The sequence below is a fragment of the Peromyscus maniculatus genome, chromosome 15 (assembly GCF_049852395.1).
Source record: "Peromyscus maniculatus bairdii isolate BWxNUB_F1_BW_parent chromosome 15, HU_Pman_BW_mat_3.1, whole genome shotgun sequence".
NCBI lineage: Eukaryota > Metazoa > Chordata > Mammalia > Rodentia > Cricetidae > Peromyscus > Peromyscus maniculatus.
Window position 1 is genome coordinate 64,431 of NC_134866.1, and position 16,478 is coordinate 80,908.

Below are 16,478 nucleotides of genomic sequence, written 5' to 3' on the forward strand. Positions count from 1 at the left end.
GAATGGCTGGGGAAAGAGGCTGACTGTCCAGAGAATGGTGCTGTGGGATAATGCCCTTGTACACTGGTTTAATAAAACACTGATTGGTCAGTAGCCAGGCAGGAAGTATGGACGGAATAAGCAGACAAGGAGATTCTAGGAAGAGAAAGGCTGAGTCAGGAGACGCCAGCCTACTGTCCAAGGAGCAACATGTAATAACACACAGGTAAAACCACAGAACACATGGCAACATATAGATTAACAATGTTCTTCTTGTTTACTTAGATAATATTATATTTTTCTGAGGTCTTTGATGTAGTTGAGGACTAAATAGTTATGAGTATAATATTCCTTGGTTATAATAAAAGATAAATATAAAACTTTAGACTCGGGGCCTGGAGAGATGGCTCAGAGGTTAAGAGCACCGACTGTTCTTCCAGAGGTTCTGAGTTCAATTCACAAATATATGGTAGATAAGATATTTTCTTTAAATTTGCTAAGTACAAATAGACTAGATATAACTATAGATAGATTATAACTATAATTCTTGCTTGATAGCTGTTTTGTTACATGTAATCTTACTGTGTTAAAGTTAAAACCTTCCTTTTTGATTAGACAGAAAAGGGGAAATGCTGTGGGATAATGCCCTTGTACACTGGTTTAGTAAAATGCTGATTGGCCAGTAACCAGACAAGGAAAATTCTGGGAAGAGGAAGAGAGACGCCAGCCAGACACAAAGGAAGCAAGATGACAAGGCAGAACTGAGAAAAGGTACCAAGCCACATGGCTAAACATAAATAAGAATTATGGGTTAAATTAAGTGTAAGAGCTAGTCAGTAATAAGCCTGAGCTAATAGCCAAGCAATTATGATAAAAAAAAATGTCCAAGCAGTTATAAATAATAAGTCTCTGTGTGATTATTTTATAAGCAGCTGATTGCATGGCCATGAAGGACACAAAAAAGATTTCAGCTACAGAATGGGTATTCTTGTCTACTTGATTATTGACCTCCTCCTCAGCTGAAATTGCCTTTTCATGAGCATTTACATGGGACACAAATATCTTCACATCCTTTGTCATTTGGAGAGATCTATCTACATCTTCCCCAAATACCTTTCTCACTGATTTTCTAGTCATGCTCTTTAAAAGTCCCTGACCATCCAGCCATTCATTGACTAGATCCTATGATCAGTGAACAATCACACATTTGGCCATTTCTCCTTCCAGACAAAATGTGTGACAAAAAATACTGCCCAAAGTTCTTTCCACTGTGAAGATTTCCCTTTGCTAGTGTCTTTCAGGGTTGTCTCAGGAAGGGGTTTTAATGCTTCAGCTGTCCACTCCTGGGTGGTGGCTGCATAATGTGCAGGACTATCAGTAAACCAGGCCTTAGTCTTTTCTTACTCAGTCAAATGATCATGGGGCATTTAATGAGGTTATAAGTACATGCTTGACAACAGATGGAATTGTAATGGGAGAAGAAACAATAGGCATTTGGAAAACTTCTTCCTGTAACTTATTTGTGTCTTTAGGACATGCTCAGGCCCAATCATGTATATGCTGTAGATGTATCCAACCATCTTATTAAATAAGAAACACAGAAACAATGTAAAAGAGAAAGCCAAGAGGTCAGAGCTCAGAGCTAAAATCTCACCCTTCCTCCTCTGTGTCCAAGACAGTTGGTTACATCTACAATATACCACTAACATTTGATAATAGATTGCTGCTTTGCACATCCTACTTTATGACTTGGTGGGTCAGATAACACTCAATTCATGATGGGCAACTCAGATCACATGGTAACTGGGTGGCTCATTGTCAAACATACAGTTTCCACTAAGGCCCAATAGGAGGCTAAGAGCTGTCTTTCAAAAGAAAAATAGTTGTCTGCAAATAATGATAGAGCCTTGCTCTGTAGTTGAACTTTCTTTGGACCACCAGCTCCCAAATAATGATACAGAGACATCTTATTATGAAAGCTTGGCCTTAGCTTAGACTTGTTCCCAACTAGCTTTTATAACTTAAATTAGCCCATTTATATTAATCTACGTTCTGCCGCATTTCTCATTACCTCTCCTCTATACTGTACATTCAACTTGCTCTGTGTCTCACTGGCAAAATCCCCACCTCTCAGATTCTTCCCAGAGTTCCTGTTTCTGCCCAAAAGTCCTGTCTGTCCTCTCCTGCCTAGCTATTGGCCATTCATTTATTTATTAAACCAATCAGAAGGTGCCTAGGCAGGCAAGATAAAACAGCAACACATTTTTACACATTGTAATCAAATATTCCACAACATTGCTCCAAAAATCCCAAAGGTCTCTTCTGTGATTCACCTATAGGGGCCTGCCAAAGGCTCCAAACAGCATCTCTATCTGCCACTGACACCTGAAATATCATCAGGTCTTATGGATAATGTGATCCAAGTGGTAGAACAGCCTGCACAGCAGCCCATACCTATTGAAGAGTTTTTGTTCCAGGCCCCACACAAAGCTAGCAGCTTTCTGAGTCACTTGGTATTTGAGTCAGAATAACACACCAACTGAGCAATATGCTGTCTCCAGAATCCAAATAGGCCCACTATATGTTGTGCTTCTTTCTTGGTGGTGGGAAAGGCCAGGTACAATAACTTATTCTTCAGCTTGGAAGGAATATCTCTGCATGGTCCATAACTCTGGACTCCTAAGAATTTTATTGAGGTAGAAAGCCCTTGAATTTTGGTTGGATTTATTTCTCATCCTCTGATGTGCATATGCATTACTAATGAGCCCAAAGTGATTGCTACCTCCTGCTCATTTGGTCCAGTAAGTATAATGTCATCAGTATTGTGCACCAATGTGATATTTTGTGAAAGAGACAGATGATCAATATCCCTTGTATGACACAGGGCAGGAGAATATAGTGATATTTTATTTGTACTGAAATGTGATTTGTATGTTAATAAATAAACTTGCCCGGGGGTCAGAGCTATTAGCAAGCCATAGCAAAAGCTGGCCGGTGGTAGTGCATGCCTTTAATCCCAGCACTTGGTAGGCAGAGCTAGGTAGATATCTGTGTGTTCAAGGATACAGCCAGCATTGGAGACACATGCCTTTAATCTCAATACCAACCATAGAAGACCTGGAGGTCTGTACAGGCAGGCAGTGACTAGGAGGTCATGTGGTTGGGTTTACAACCAATGAGGAGGCAGAACAGAAACTCTGAAAAAAAAAAAACAGACACAGGAAGTAGGTCTCTTTCGGAGAGGTACAGTGACAGTGAAGGGTAAGATTTTTAGCTCTTAGCTATTGCTCTGACCTCTTGGCTTTCATCTCTGTATTGGCTCTGTGTTTCTTATTGAATAAGATGGTTACTTCTATGGGAGAATTAATATATCCTTGAGATAAAACTATAAAGGTATACTGCTAGCCTTGCCAACTGAAAGAAAATTGCTTCTGGTGGTCCTTATGGACAAATAATAATCAATAACTGCATGCTGTGTACCTGGAGATATGTTAATTTGCTCAGGTAAGGACACCACATCTGGTATAACAGCTACAATTGGAGTCACTATTTGATTGAGTGTTCAGTAGACAATTGTTATTCTCTACAATCCATGTCTTCTGCACTGACCAGATAAGAGAGTTAAAAGGAGATGTGGTGGAAACCACTGATAGGTTTTCTGTATCATGATAATAGGTTCCTCTGCTGACAAAGTAAGCCAGACCATGCCAAATTAAAAAAGTAAAATAACAGGTTTATTTGAGCAAAACACCACCCAGGTTGTTGCTTGATTCTAACAGCTCCCTCAGGGGAGGAGGTGAGAAGGCAGAGAAGGCAAGGCATCAGCAGCACAGATACTGGAAGTCAGTTGAAGGCAAAAAACAAACTGGTTTATTTAATAATGGGGGGCAGCAGCAGGGGGGCCTTATATACCCTCCTCCCAGCACCCAGTCTGTGTTGCAATCTGGTGGCATTGTGTGGTCATCCTTCATTGGCTGAGCACAACCAGGAACTCATTGCTTGTTCCTAAGCCCTCAGGTAGACTCTGCAGGATCAGGAACTCTTGAAAATGACCAGGAACTCTGGACAGTGCCTGTTGCTAGGCCCTCAGGCAGATTCCAGGTTGGCTCATAAGGAAGTACATTATGTGCATGCCCTGGTAACTGGTCTGAGCCAATTTTCTTGACTCTATGGACCTGTCCTACTACACCGGGTGAGTCTTCCAGCCACAGATATCAGAGCCAGAGAAGTCACACAGCCAAATTAAAGCAGGGAACTTATACCCTGTAGATGAGAGGTGATAACTTGTCCTCCACAAGATAGGTTTGTGCCCAAGTATGATCAAAAGCTAAGCACTTTAGGCAGGGACTTGGGCTGCTGGCAACTTCAGGGGAGGAGCTGCCATAGCTGCAAAGAATGCAGATCTGGGATTTTTGGCACCTTTTCTTTGTTGGAGATTCTCTGAGAGTGTGGGGTTTGGAGAGTGAGAGATGGGGCTTTCTGGATCGAACAAAATGAGCTGTAGGTTCTAGCTGAACAACCACCACCCCTGCATCTTTTAAGTCCTTCATGGTGACACTGATTTCTGCAGTTCCTCCAGGGATGTGATACTATTTTTGCTTGGCAGAGGCGACTCTAAAGGCTTCCATTTAGCCTTTCCAACTATAATAGTCTGTAGTGGGAATTTGGTCTGATAAGCCAATGGTATTGGGATGACTAAGCCCTATGGGCCTGGTCCTCTCTGGGTATGTGACTGGATAAGAACTGAGGATGAGGGGTACTCTCTGGGAAGTTTGGCTTGGCTTGGAGTTTCCCTTTGGCCCTTTGGGAAGAGGTTACAGTGCTGCCGCAGAGAGCGGGAGATGTGACCCAGATTTCTCCTTCTGTCTTGTAATCATTGTGCTTGGATTTGATTTAATAAAAGGTAAAACAGTCCCCAGAGTTCCCATTATAATAGTCCCACACTCCACAGGTCAGGGAACCAATATGAGAATTCTGTTAACTTCAAATATATCTATCCCAATTATACATTTTGGGACTGGGAAAATAACCATAGTATGAGTTTGGGGACCCACTGCACCTACTGTGAGTCAGATTTCAGCCAAAACTCCATTAATCACCTGACCTCCATAAGCACTTACTTTAATTGGAGTGCCACAATGTTTCTTGGGATTTCCTGGAATCATTGTTAATTCAGAACCAGTATCCAATAAACTCAGAAAGTCTGACTATTTCCTAGGCCATAGGTCCCTCTGGAGAAGGACTGGAGAAAAGCTAACAGTAAAACTTTTAGATATTTTATAAAGGTCCTTCCTTGGGGGAACCTGGCTGTCCCTTCATTCAAGGAGTTCTGGATCAGCAAACTGTCTCATCTGGAAATTTATTCATAGGCCTTTTGCCATTATCCAATGTAGCCTTTCATTTGTTGGAGAATTTTTCTGCTTGTACAGATCAAACAAAAATTCTGTAGACTTCTCTATTTCGTGCCTGGAAACACCATGATTGATTAGCCTGTACCTAAGGCCCACATGAGTAATGCTACCAAAAATTCACTTTGTCTGTGCTGTCCATTATGATTCCTACAATCACCTTGTCTTTGGTGGTTCAGTGCTGACACCTGGCCCCTGCTACCTCCGGGCCAAATTAAACCCATTGTATTTAATTCATCCAACTGAGCAGCAGCATCTTCAACCCTAAGATCTGGCACAAGAAAAAGGGCAACAGCAAAGCTCTTCAAATGTGCTGGTGCCTCTCTCAACTTTTTGCATCTTATATGCTTCAGCCAACCATTGAAACAAACTTTTGACACCTTTTTAAACTGTTCAAGCTTCCATATTAAAACTAGAATCTCCCCTCAGAGGGCCCAATAAACTCAGCCTGATGCAGTTTTACATTATACTTAAAAGATGCATCCTTATACTTCTGTTGTTCCAGAACTACTTCTGGCACCAAAATCTGTATTAGTCAGGGTTCTATACAGTAACAGAACTTATATATATGGGAGATTTATTAGGGAGTGTAGAGGTGGCTCAGCAGTTAAGAGCACTGGCTGCTCTTCCAGAGGTCCTGAGTTCAATTCCCAGCAACCACATGGTGGATCACAACCATCCAAAATGATATCTGATGCCTTCTTCTGGCCTGCAGGTATACATGCAGGCAGAACACTGTATAGATTTAATAAAAATAATAAATCTTTAAAATAAAAATGAAAGGATTTATTAGAATTACTTACAAACTGTAGTCCAACTAATCCAACAATGGCTGCCTGTAAGGGAAAGTCCAAGAATCCAGTAGTTGCTCAGGCCACAAGGCTGGATGTCTCAGCTGGTCTTCAGTATATGCTGGAATTCCAAAGATGTAGGCTTTAATGCCAGTGAAGGAATGGACTTGGCTAGCAAGGTGAGAGCAAGTAGGCAAAGAGCAAATTTTTCCTTCTTCCATGTCCTTATATAGGCTTCCAGCAGAAGCCATGACCAAGACTAGATCTGGATTAAAGGTGTGTCTTCCTTCCTCAAAGGTCCAGATTAGAAGATCTTTCTATTTAAAATTAATCAGAAATCCCTTACAGGTATGCCCTCTATTTTTGGGTTTTAAATAATTATAGATGTAGTAAAGTTGACAACCAAGAATAGCCATCACACCTGCAAATTGTATAATTTCATTTTTGAACAGCTGAATAATATTGCTGAATAATAATATAATAAATATATATTATATAATACATAATATATAATTATAAACAACTGAATAATATAATATTGTGTAATCCACATTTTCATTATCTGTTCATCAGTTGATAGGCATTTGGGATGTTTCCAGTTTCTGCTTGTTATGAATATAGCAGCAGTGAACATGGATGAGCAAGTATCTCTGGAATCCTAAAGTTTATGTGCAAGAATGGTATAGCTGGATCTTGAAGTAGATCTATTCCCAGCTTCCTGATGAACCACTGCAACACTGATTCCCATAATGGCTGTAAAAGTTTGCACTCCCGCCAGCAATGATAAGTTTCCCCCTTTTCTCACATCCTCACCAGCATGAGCTGACATTTGTTTTATTGATCTTAGCCATTCTAACTAGTATAAAATAAAATTGAAAAGTACTTTTAATTTGCATTTCTCTGATATCTAAGGATGTTGAACATTTTTGAAAACTCTCTGCTTAATTTTATACCCATTTTTAATTAGGTTGTTTTTTTTATTTTCAATTTCTTTAGGTCTTTATATATTCTAGATACTAATCCTCTATTGGATGTGTAATTGGTGAAGATTTTTTCCAAATATATGTGAACATATCCAAATATAGAAAAGGTACAGTAAAAATGGTTCTTCTGGGGCACTTGCTGTGAACATTGCATGTACTAGTAGTTGCTCTGTGAAATAGTGAAGGATTGGTGAATGAATGTGTATGTAATTATAGACTTTTGAGGTACTGTACTAGAATAAATTTATTAAAGGCTACAATAAGTACTATGAGTACTATTTTCTTTTGTTTTCATTACTTCTCTTGTTGCTTTGATAAAATATAAGACAAAAACAATTTAAAGAAGGAAAAATTTATTTTGACTCATAGGTCTGAGATACAGACCATCCTGACAGGAGACTCATAGTATCAGGAATCTGGCCACACTATATCCTCGGTCAGGAAGCAGAGAGAACTGAATGTTGATACTCAGCTCACTTTCTCCTTTTCTTTTTTCTTTCTTTTTTTTTTTTTTTTTTTTTTTTTTTTTTAAATTGGTTTTTCAAGACAGGGTTTCTCTGTGTAGCTTTGTGCCTTTCCTAGAACTCGCTTTGGAGACCAGGTTGGCCTCAAACTCATAGAGATTCACCTGCCTCTGCCTCCCCAGTGCTGGAATTAAAGGCATGCGCCACCACTGCCCGGCACTTTCTCCTTTTCATTTGGTCTGAAACCTCAGCCTAGTAAATGGTGCCACCTATATTCAGGTTTGGTATTCTAGCCTTAATTAATGCAATCTAGATTCATAGATATTTCCAGAGGTTCATCTCCTAGGTGAGTCTAAATCCTGTCAAAGTGACAATATTAACCATTACATTTTTTTAACTTTATTACTTATTATTTGTGTTGGGGCATGTGTACATGTGCCAGAGTACTCATAAAGGTCAGAGGGAACTTTCTGCAGTTATTTCTCTGGTCTGCATATGCTCTGGAGGTAGAGTCAGGTTGCCAGTCTTCTGCAGTGCCTGCACCCACTGAGCCATCTTGCTGGCCCACCTTTTCTCTTCATAAAACTTCTAATTTTGTCTTATTTTGTTTGTTTTAAGGCAGGGACTTACCATGTAGCTCTGGCTGGCCTAGAACTCAGAGATCCACCCGCCTCTACCTCCCAAGTGCTGAGATTTAAAGGCATGCACCATCACACCAAGATAATTTAATTTTTAACTTCCTGGCACTTTGTAAATATACTTAAAACACAAATGTTGTATAGCTATATAAAATATTTCATGTCTTACCTTCATTTTTTCTTATTCTTTTTTAAAAAACTGACACAAACCTACACTTTCTTAAGTCTCTACATCTTCATACCTGTAATTTAAGAACTTGGAAAGCTGAGAATTACCATAAGTTACCGGGGTGCTTATCATCTTGAAAATACATTTTTACTAACTTCTGCTTCTATTTTTCACTACCTGTAAATAAGTGTTTTATCAATTAGACAGTGAAAGGTGAGCAAACACTTCCAAAGTTAAGGTGTTCTTCAAAAAAAAAAAAAAAGAAATTGTATTAGTTATTTTTCTGTTGCTGTGATAAAACATTATGACCTACAGAAGAAATATATTTTAAATTAGAGTGCAAGAGAGATAAAAGTCTGTTATGGAGGGAAGCACGGCAGAAGGAATCCAAAGCTGAGAGGGCACATCTTTTACCACTAGCATAAAGCAGAGTGAGTTGATGTAGGGCAAGGCTATATAATCTGAGGTTGCACCACCTCCCCAAACAGCATCACCAAATGGGAACCAAGTGTTCAGATACCCAGATCTGTGGGGGATATTTCTCATTGACACCACCACATTCAATTTCCTGGCATTTATTCCCCATAGTCTCTTACAGTTTCAACAATGTTTAAAAGTCAAAAGTTTCTTTTGAGACTCAAGGTAACTTCTTAATTGTAACCTTCTGTAAAATCAAAAGGCAAATTACATACTCCCAACATTTTATTTCATTTTATATTCATTTTATGTGCATTGGTGTTTTGCCTGTGCGGATGTCTGTGTGAGGGTCCCATGGAACTGCAGTTACAGACAGTTGTGAACTGCCATGTGAGTGCTGGGGATTGAACCCCGGTCCTCTGGAAGAGCAGTCAGTGCTCTTAACCACTAAGCCATCTCTCCAGCCCCCTACTCCCAACATTTAATAGTGCAGAATATATATTACTATTCCAAAGGGGAGGATGGAGACATAAGGAGAAAATAATAGACTAAAGCAAGACTGGAACCCAACAAGGCAAACTCCAAATCATGTAGCTCCATTCCAGGTGTAAGAGGGCTTAGATGACTCTGCACCAGATTTGCTGCCTGCAACATGCATCTCTCTCTTGGGCTAGTTGTACTTCTTGTATGCAACTCTCCTTAGCAGATTCAGTTTCAATCTCCAGTGAAACCCAGGCTTCACTTTCATAGCTTCACACAACGACCTCTTACAGCCTCTTGCTCTCTCAGGGCCTTCACACAGGGGACTCCCTTGCAACACATGGCATGGCCTTTGCACTCTGAGACCATTGACAAAGAATCCATGACCCCTTCACTTCAGGCCTCTTAAAGCTAACACCATGTGGGCAATACTGCCAAATTCTGCTGCCAGCTTTAGATAGACCCTCACATTGAACCATATAAGCAGCTTTTGTTTTCAGTTGTTTTCTAGGAGCTAAAAACTTTCGCTTTCACATGTTGGAAGCTTAGCTGCATAGGGTCTTGCCCTTAAGAACAGTCTTCCTTTTGTTCCAGTGTAAAGCAGGCTTCTCCTTAATGGCATTCATCTCCTGAAATTAGAGTGAGTTCAGAAGTAGACCCCTGAAAATCTGTTTCCCTTTCCTATTGTACAGTTATCCTGGTAAAATACTTTAGGTCCTTCTGGTGGGCAGGATGGGAGGAAGGCTAACAGTAAAACTCTTGGGTACTTTAACAAGATCCTTCTTTAGGGATTGTACTGGTTTATGTCAACTCAACAAAACTAAAGTCACCTGGAAAGAGGGAACCTCAATTAAGGAATACCCTCCATCTGACTGCCCTATGGACACATCTGTGGGGCATTTCCTTGATTAATGATTGATATGGAATGGTATAACCCATTGTGTCCAGTGCCATCCCTGGTCAAGTGGTCCTGGGTTATATAATCAACCAAGGTGAAGAAGTCATAGATAGTAAGCAGCATTCCTCATGATCTCTGCTTCAGTTGTTGCCCCAGGTTCCTGCTTTGACTTCCCTCAGTGATGGAATGTAAACTATAAGCCAAATAAAGCCTTTGCCCCCCAAAGTTGGTATTAGTCATGATATTTATCACAACAGCAGAAAGCAAATTAGGACATTGACTTTATATTCCATTAGTAATTAGTAAATGACTTTCTCAGATTATCATTCTTGGCAGGTGACTTTGAATGGAATTTCAATGTTTTACTGGTAATGCCACCAGAGAAAATAAATAGGAAAAATCTCGATTCCATTATGACTGCAAAATATGTGTGTGTGTGGGGGGGGGGGGTTAAGAAAATAGAGAAGATAACTTATAATTGAACTCTATTACAATGATTCAAAAATACAATAAATCCTCTTTTGAAGGCTTCTGATGGGTGATCCTCTATCTTGTTACCTGGATATTGAAATTTAATAGTAAGTCATATGGGAGGGAATTGGCAATTCTAGAGTGTTCATATATGATTTATTGGTCACTTCATAGTTTGTTGTCATTGAAAAACAAGTAAATTCATTTATTTTCTGACAGTTATAGATAACTTTCTTTCTTTTCCTTTTTAGGTATGAAATATCAATGCCTCATAATTTTTCCCCTCCTTATGTAGATAGAAACACTGATCTTGACTGTTTTTCTGGATTTAAGCTGAATACTGTCTTATTTAAAACTATTATTAAAAATGAGATGCAGAAATACCTCAATACCTGAGTGAAAGCTAACATCGATCTTGAACCTACAAAAAGAGGACTGTGAAAGTCTAAATGATCTGCCGTCTTTTGAGTCAAATACAAGAAGAAACACAGGGAAGGAAGAAGAAGAAATGGCTGGTTCTAAGGTAAATGTGACCCAAGACAAGGGCTGTCTTAATTTCCCCCCAAAAGTACATTGTATTTAAAACATGCAAATCTTGACCGAGTGGTGGTGGCACACGCCTTTAATCCCAGCACTCAGGAGGCAGAGGCAGGCAGATCTCTGTGAGTTCAAGGCCAGCCTTATCTACAGAATGAGTTCCAGGAAGGTTCCAAAGCTACACAGAGAAACCCTGTCTTGAAAACAAACAAACAAGTAAATAAATAAAATATGTAAATCTTTACATTTATACACCTTGTAATCATTTCAAATGCTTATTTTCCCCTTCCTATGACAGCCAAAGTTATCTCTGTAAAATATATCTTTCTTGTATTTAGAATCTTCTCCCATTCTTTCACCCTTGTCCCCCAAGCCATGAATAATTCTTACCTTCAGTTACCTTGAACTATTGTATTGATAGTATTTTCATTGAGACAACTGTATATGGGAAAGCATTGATATACTACATTCCCATTGAGGATATATAGGCCTTTATGTACTCCTGAGGAAGTGTCAATGTTATTTTTATGATCCATTGTTGCTCCATCAGCTTGATGCACATGAGACAATAAAAGCACATTGAAGAGAAAGCTACTCATTTCCCAAACTAACTTAGAAAGGTTTGGAATAGAGTCTCTTCCCTTACAGTACCAAGGAAAAATAAATTGCGCTATTAAAAATTTCAGAAACACAGCTTCAGGTTTACAGAAGACCCATGAAAGAACCTAACTATAATAATGAGTGATGATAAAGATTGCAAAGAAGAAAACAAAGCAGCTCTAAGGTCGAGATGATGGCAGTGACATAGGCATACAACTTCAGACCTGCAGTAAACCAATAAAGGGACTTAGCCACTGAAATGAGTTCTCTATGTCAAGATAAATAACAAAATATTAAACATTTTTTGTCTACTATTGGATTTGATATGAACCAACATAGTTCTTGTCATTGATAGAACCTCAGTTTATGTGTACTTTATTCACATTCTTCTCTGTTAGGTTGAAAAATGAAATTTTACTCTTTTCTAACCGTGATTAAATTCATGATATTTGTTTACATTTTTTAAAGGGGTTTCACTATGTAGCTCTGGATGGCCTATAACACTGTTTTTCAACATAGACCAGGCCAGCTTCAAACTCATAGAGATCTGACTGTCTCTACCTCCCAAGTGCTGGGTTAAAAGTATATGCCATTATACCAGCATTTGTTTTCATTCTTAGCCACTAAAAATTACTAATATTTTTGCCTAGAAGTCTACATGCCTAGGAGCCTTCTGTCAAGGCAATTATGTTCATCAGTTTCCTGACCTTAACCTACCATCACCAGACATTGTTAAATATTAATTATCATTTTAATCATACAATAAAGCCTTTATTAATATTTTTAACTGAGGTTCTTTAGCTATTACTGAAACTTATAATTTCTAAACTTCAATCATAGCAAATGGCTATGGTGTAGTGTAATACCATCATTGCCCACCTGGAATGCAGACTGAAGAATTATTAGTCACCCATCAGCCAGAGATCTAGATACAGGTTTGAATCTTTCTGTATGTTGTAATCAAAAAGAGCATGGCAATCTTCCTACTGCTTGCCTGCTAAAATGAGCCTCTGCTGGTCATGGAGGGATGCCCTCATTATTCTGGATCTTGGATTTCACATTATTCAGGTAAAAGTGTGCTTTCACATACTGTGATCCATCTCTAAGTCTTATTGCTTAGGGTCTTCAAAAAGATTTGCATTTTGACACATTAGGTGTGTGATGAAACTACAAACCTCCTCCCATATCAGAATACCTAAATGCAAAAGCTACTGGACTTGACAAAGCCTCTTGTCACTCTTATCAGTGTTTTAAATGATTCCTCAGAATAATGTTTAAGGATGGAATTTCTTCTGGGGCAGAACCTAGAAACTAATTCCTAGATACATAATAGTAGTATATTGAAGGTGAAATTGAAATTGCCTTTCAGGCCAGGTAGTGGTGGCACACGCCTTTAATCCCAGCACTCAGGAGGCAGAGCCAGGCAGATATCTATGAGTTCAAGGCCAGCCTTGTCTACAGAGCAAGATCCAGGATAGGAACCAAAACTACACAGAGAAACCCTGTCTCAGAAAAAAAAATCGCTTTTCCGCTTTGAGGTTCTATGTAAACTTTAACCATAGTTCAACATTTAGTCTATATTAGCAATAGATAGTTGTCAGTTTATATTTCTCAAAGTTCATGTTGTGTTATGCATTCAAACTGAGTTTCCATGTATATTTTTAATATAAATTTAGTGAATCTTTTTGTGTTAACTTGTGCTAACTACTTATGAAGGACACTTTACACTTTAGAGATAAAATCAGCAGCAGCCCCATGGAAAATGAGACAAATATTGAGTTCTAAATATAAATTTTTATTATAAACTGTTTCTTTGGGAACCAGAATTAGAATAGCTTCTTGGTTATCCTCCAGAACATGATGGTAAGAATGCTAAAAACACCACATACTTAAGTCATAGGACTTGGAGAAATGTAGCTGGTACCAAGCAGGAAGCTTCATCCTTACTGTTTAGCTTTCATAGTTCTAGAAGTGATTAGGTATGCTATTGAGAGAGAAAAAATAATCAACAGTCTTTGTAAATGGACATTTCCTGTCCCAACTGCCCAGTCCCAAATAACTAACTCAGAGACTGAATATGAATTATAAATGTTCAGCCAATAGCTCTGGCTTATTTTAACTAGTCTTACAACTTAAATTAACCCATTCCTATTAATCTATATGTTGCCACAAGGCTCATGACTTTTACCTCTGTCCCATTTTGTGTGTCTGCCTTGTTCTTCATCTGGCTGGCAACTCCAGATTCCATCCACCTTTCTTCTTTCCAGAATTCTCTCTGTGTCAGGCTATCCCACCCAATCTCTTCCTGCCCAGCTATTGGCCAATCAGCTTTTTTATTAACCAATGAGAGTAATACATATTCACAGTGTACAGGATTATTCCACAGCAAGTTTTACCCAGCTGTGAACTCTGTGAGCTACAATAACTACTTGCCTGTAAAGATATGCCTTACATGTGTGAGTGTTAGGGGAATAACCAACCACTTTCTGCTTGGATTTAAGATATGGGACACAAGATGGAACTCAAGCCTGGTACTATAACTGTGCAAAAAAAAAAAAAAAAAAAAAAAAAAAAAAAAAAAAAATCCATGGCTGCCTAAGTCATAGGGGAGAACATACTACTGTTATTCTCTTAAATGGATATAAAATTTCCCCTTAAGTTCTTATCCCTAGACCAAGAGTATAGATAGGGGATCATCAACCGTCATCTGAGAAGTTTCTTTTATAGTAGATGACAATTAATATGGAGATTCACAACTGGTCAGTGTGCAGATAATAAGATTCTGTGATATGCTTAGCTCTAAATGTGACTTCTATGTCACACTCCCTTATTCCAAAGCTCAAGAATCATTACAGAAGAGGGGAAAGATTTTTAAGAGCCAGGGGTAGTAGACACCTAAAGAAAAATTTTTGCTGTGCATGACAGGGTTACTAAACACATGAACTCACAGTGGCTATCACTGCATGTTTAAGTTCTATACAAGATCAAATCAGCCAAAATTCCAGCAGGGAAGGGGAAAGGGTAAATTAATCCACACTTCCTAGCTAAGAAGCTATTGTCAACTGATGTCTGCTAGTGGAGTAATAGTTTTCTTTAGGGATATGTTCACAGAGAAGCTACATATACTTTAGGAAATGTTGTATGCCCATGTCTATAAGTTAGCACAAAGTGAGCTCAGTGGGTTTGAAACAAAGCACAGGAAGAAGGGAGGGGAAAGTGTCAGGAGGGGAATGGGGTGCAGCTAGAGTTTTCCTACCTTGCCCACAGTTAGGACAAACCTCTATCACCCGCCAGTCCCACAACAGCTCAGACCCGACCAAGTAAACACAGAGACTTATATTGCTTACAAACTGTATGGCCATGGCAGGCTTCTTGCTAACTGTTCTTATAGCTTAAATTAATCAATTTCCATAAATCTATACCTTGCCACATGGCTCGTTGCTTACCGGCAGCTTCTTCACATGCTGCTTGTCCTGGCTGCAGCTGGAAGTGATTTTGTCTGCCTTCCTGTTCTTTTATTTCTCCTCTCTGTTAGTCCCGCCTATACTTCCTGCCTAGCCACTGGCCAATCAGTGTTTTATTTATTGACCAATCAGAGTAATTTAACATACAGACCATCCCTACTGTGGACCATCCCACAGCACTCCCCCCCCCCTTTTTAAAGGAAGGTTTTAACCTTAACATAGTAAAATTACATATAATTTGAGGATTTGGGAATAGCTCCTCTTACTACTTCCTGCTGGAGGAGGGCGCTGTATCTTATGGGGACAGAAAGAAAATTTTAGGATTATGGAGTAGTCCATGAGGCTGTATTGTCTGAGCCAGTTGCCTTCAAACCATTCTGGATGTTGGATCATCTGGACCATGGTGTCATCAGAGACCTTTCAGGGGGTCTTGGCTGGTCAAACCTGATGTATCTTAATCTGGAACAAATACATAGCCTCTGGCTTTCTGTGGAAACAAAAGCAAAGCCTCCTTTCCAAAGCAACATATCCTTACATCCAAATTTTGAAGTCAAGGTACATTTAAAATATATGTTTTGGCATAACTCAATAGCTTTTGTAATCAAATGTTTTTCTTTAGTTACAAATATCAAAGAGAACATAATCCAGATTCTCTTTGTAGTAGCCATCTTTACGTGGTTTATTTTTTTATATTACCTTGAGCCTATTGCTTTAAACTGCACCATTCTAAGACTGAAACGGTGCTGTGGTTGCTGGCTCCACCCACTTCAGCTTCCCAACATGGCAGTGGTACTTTTTCCAACAGCTCTGGGAGCCATCAACTCTCAGAAAGAGTGGGTCTATGCTTTTATCAAAGCAGCGTGTAGCCCAGAAACCTTTTTTATTTTATACTAGCAAAGGCTAAATCCACCACGCAGCTTAATGTGCCACTTGCAGAGGCCTCATTCCTGCCATACTGCAAGTCGAGCGCACAGCCAGGAACCCGCCAGAGTAGCTCAAAACACACAGGCTGCTGCTAGCTTGAAAGAAACAACTAGGAACTGTTTTTAGCTCCGTTTTTTACTCAGGTTTTAGGTGGAAACTCTTGCCAACACGTTGGGTGCCAATGGGGGGAATTTTAATCAAAATGTCATGTGCATGTATGAAATTATCAAGCAATAAAAATAATTTTTAAAAAGT

At 39.2% G+C, this 16,478-nt stretch overlaps 1 protein-coding gene across 3 annotated transcripts in view; it reads left to right on the forward strand.

The window, feature by feature from the left end:
* LOC102909743 (uncharacterized) overlaps positions 1-16,478 on the forward strand; it is a 36,243-nt gene that overhangs the window by 10,245 nt on the left and 9,520 nt on the right. For 2 of the 3 annotated variants that reach the window (XM_042261324.2, XM_076551648.1), the window contains exons 2-3: positions 7,175-7,268; positions 10,950-11,221. In XM_042261324.2, coding sequence (XP_042117258.1) covers positions 11,207-11,221 — 15 coding nt within the window. In that variant the 5' untranslated portion in view covers positions 7,175-7,268; positions 10,950-11,206. The remainder of the gene's footprint in view (positions 1-7,174; positions 7,269-10,949; positions 11,222-16,478) is intronic. The other variant, XM_076551650.1, reaches the window with a different exon arrangement.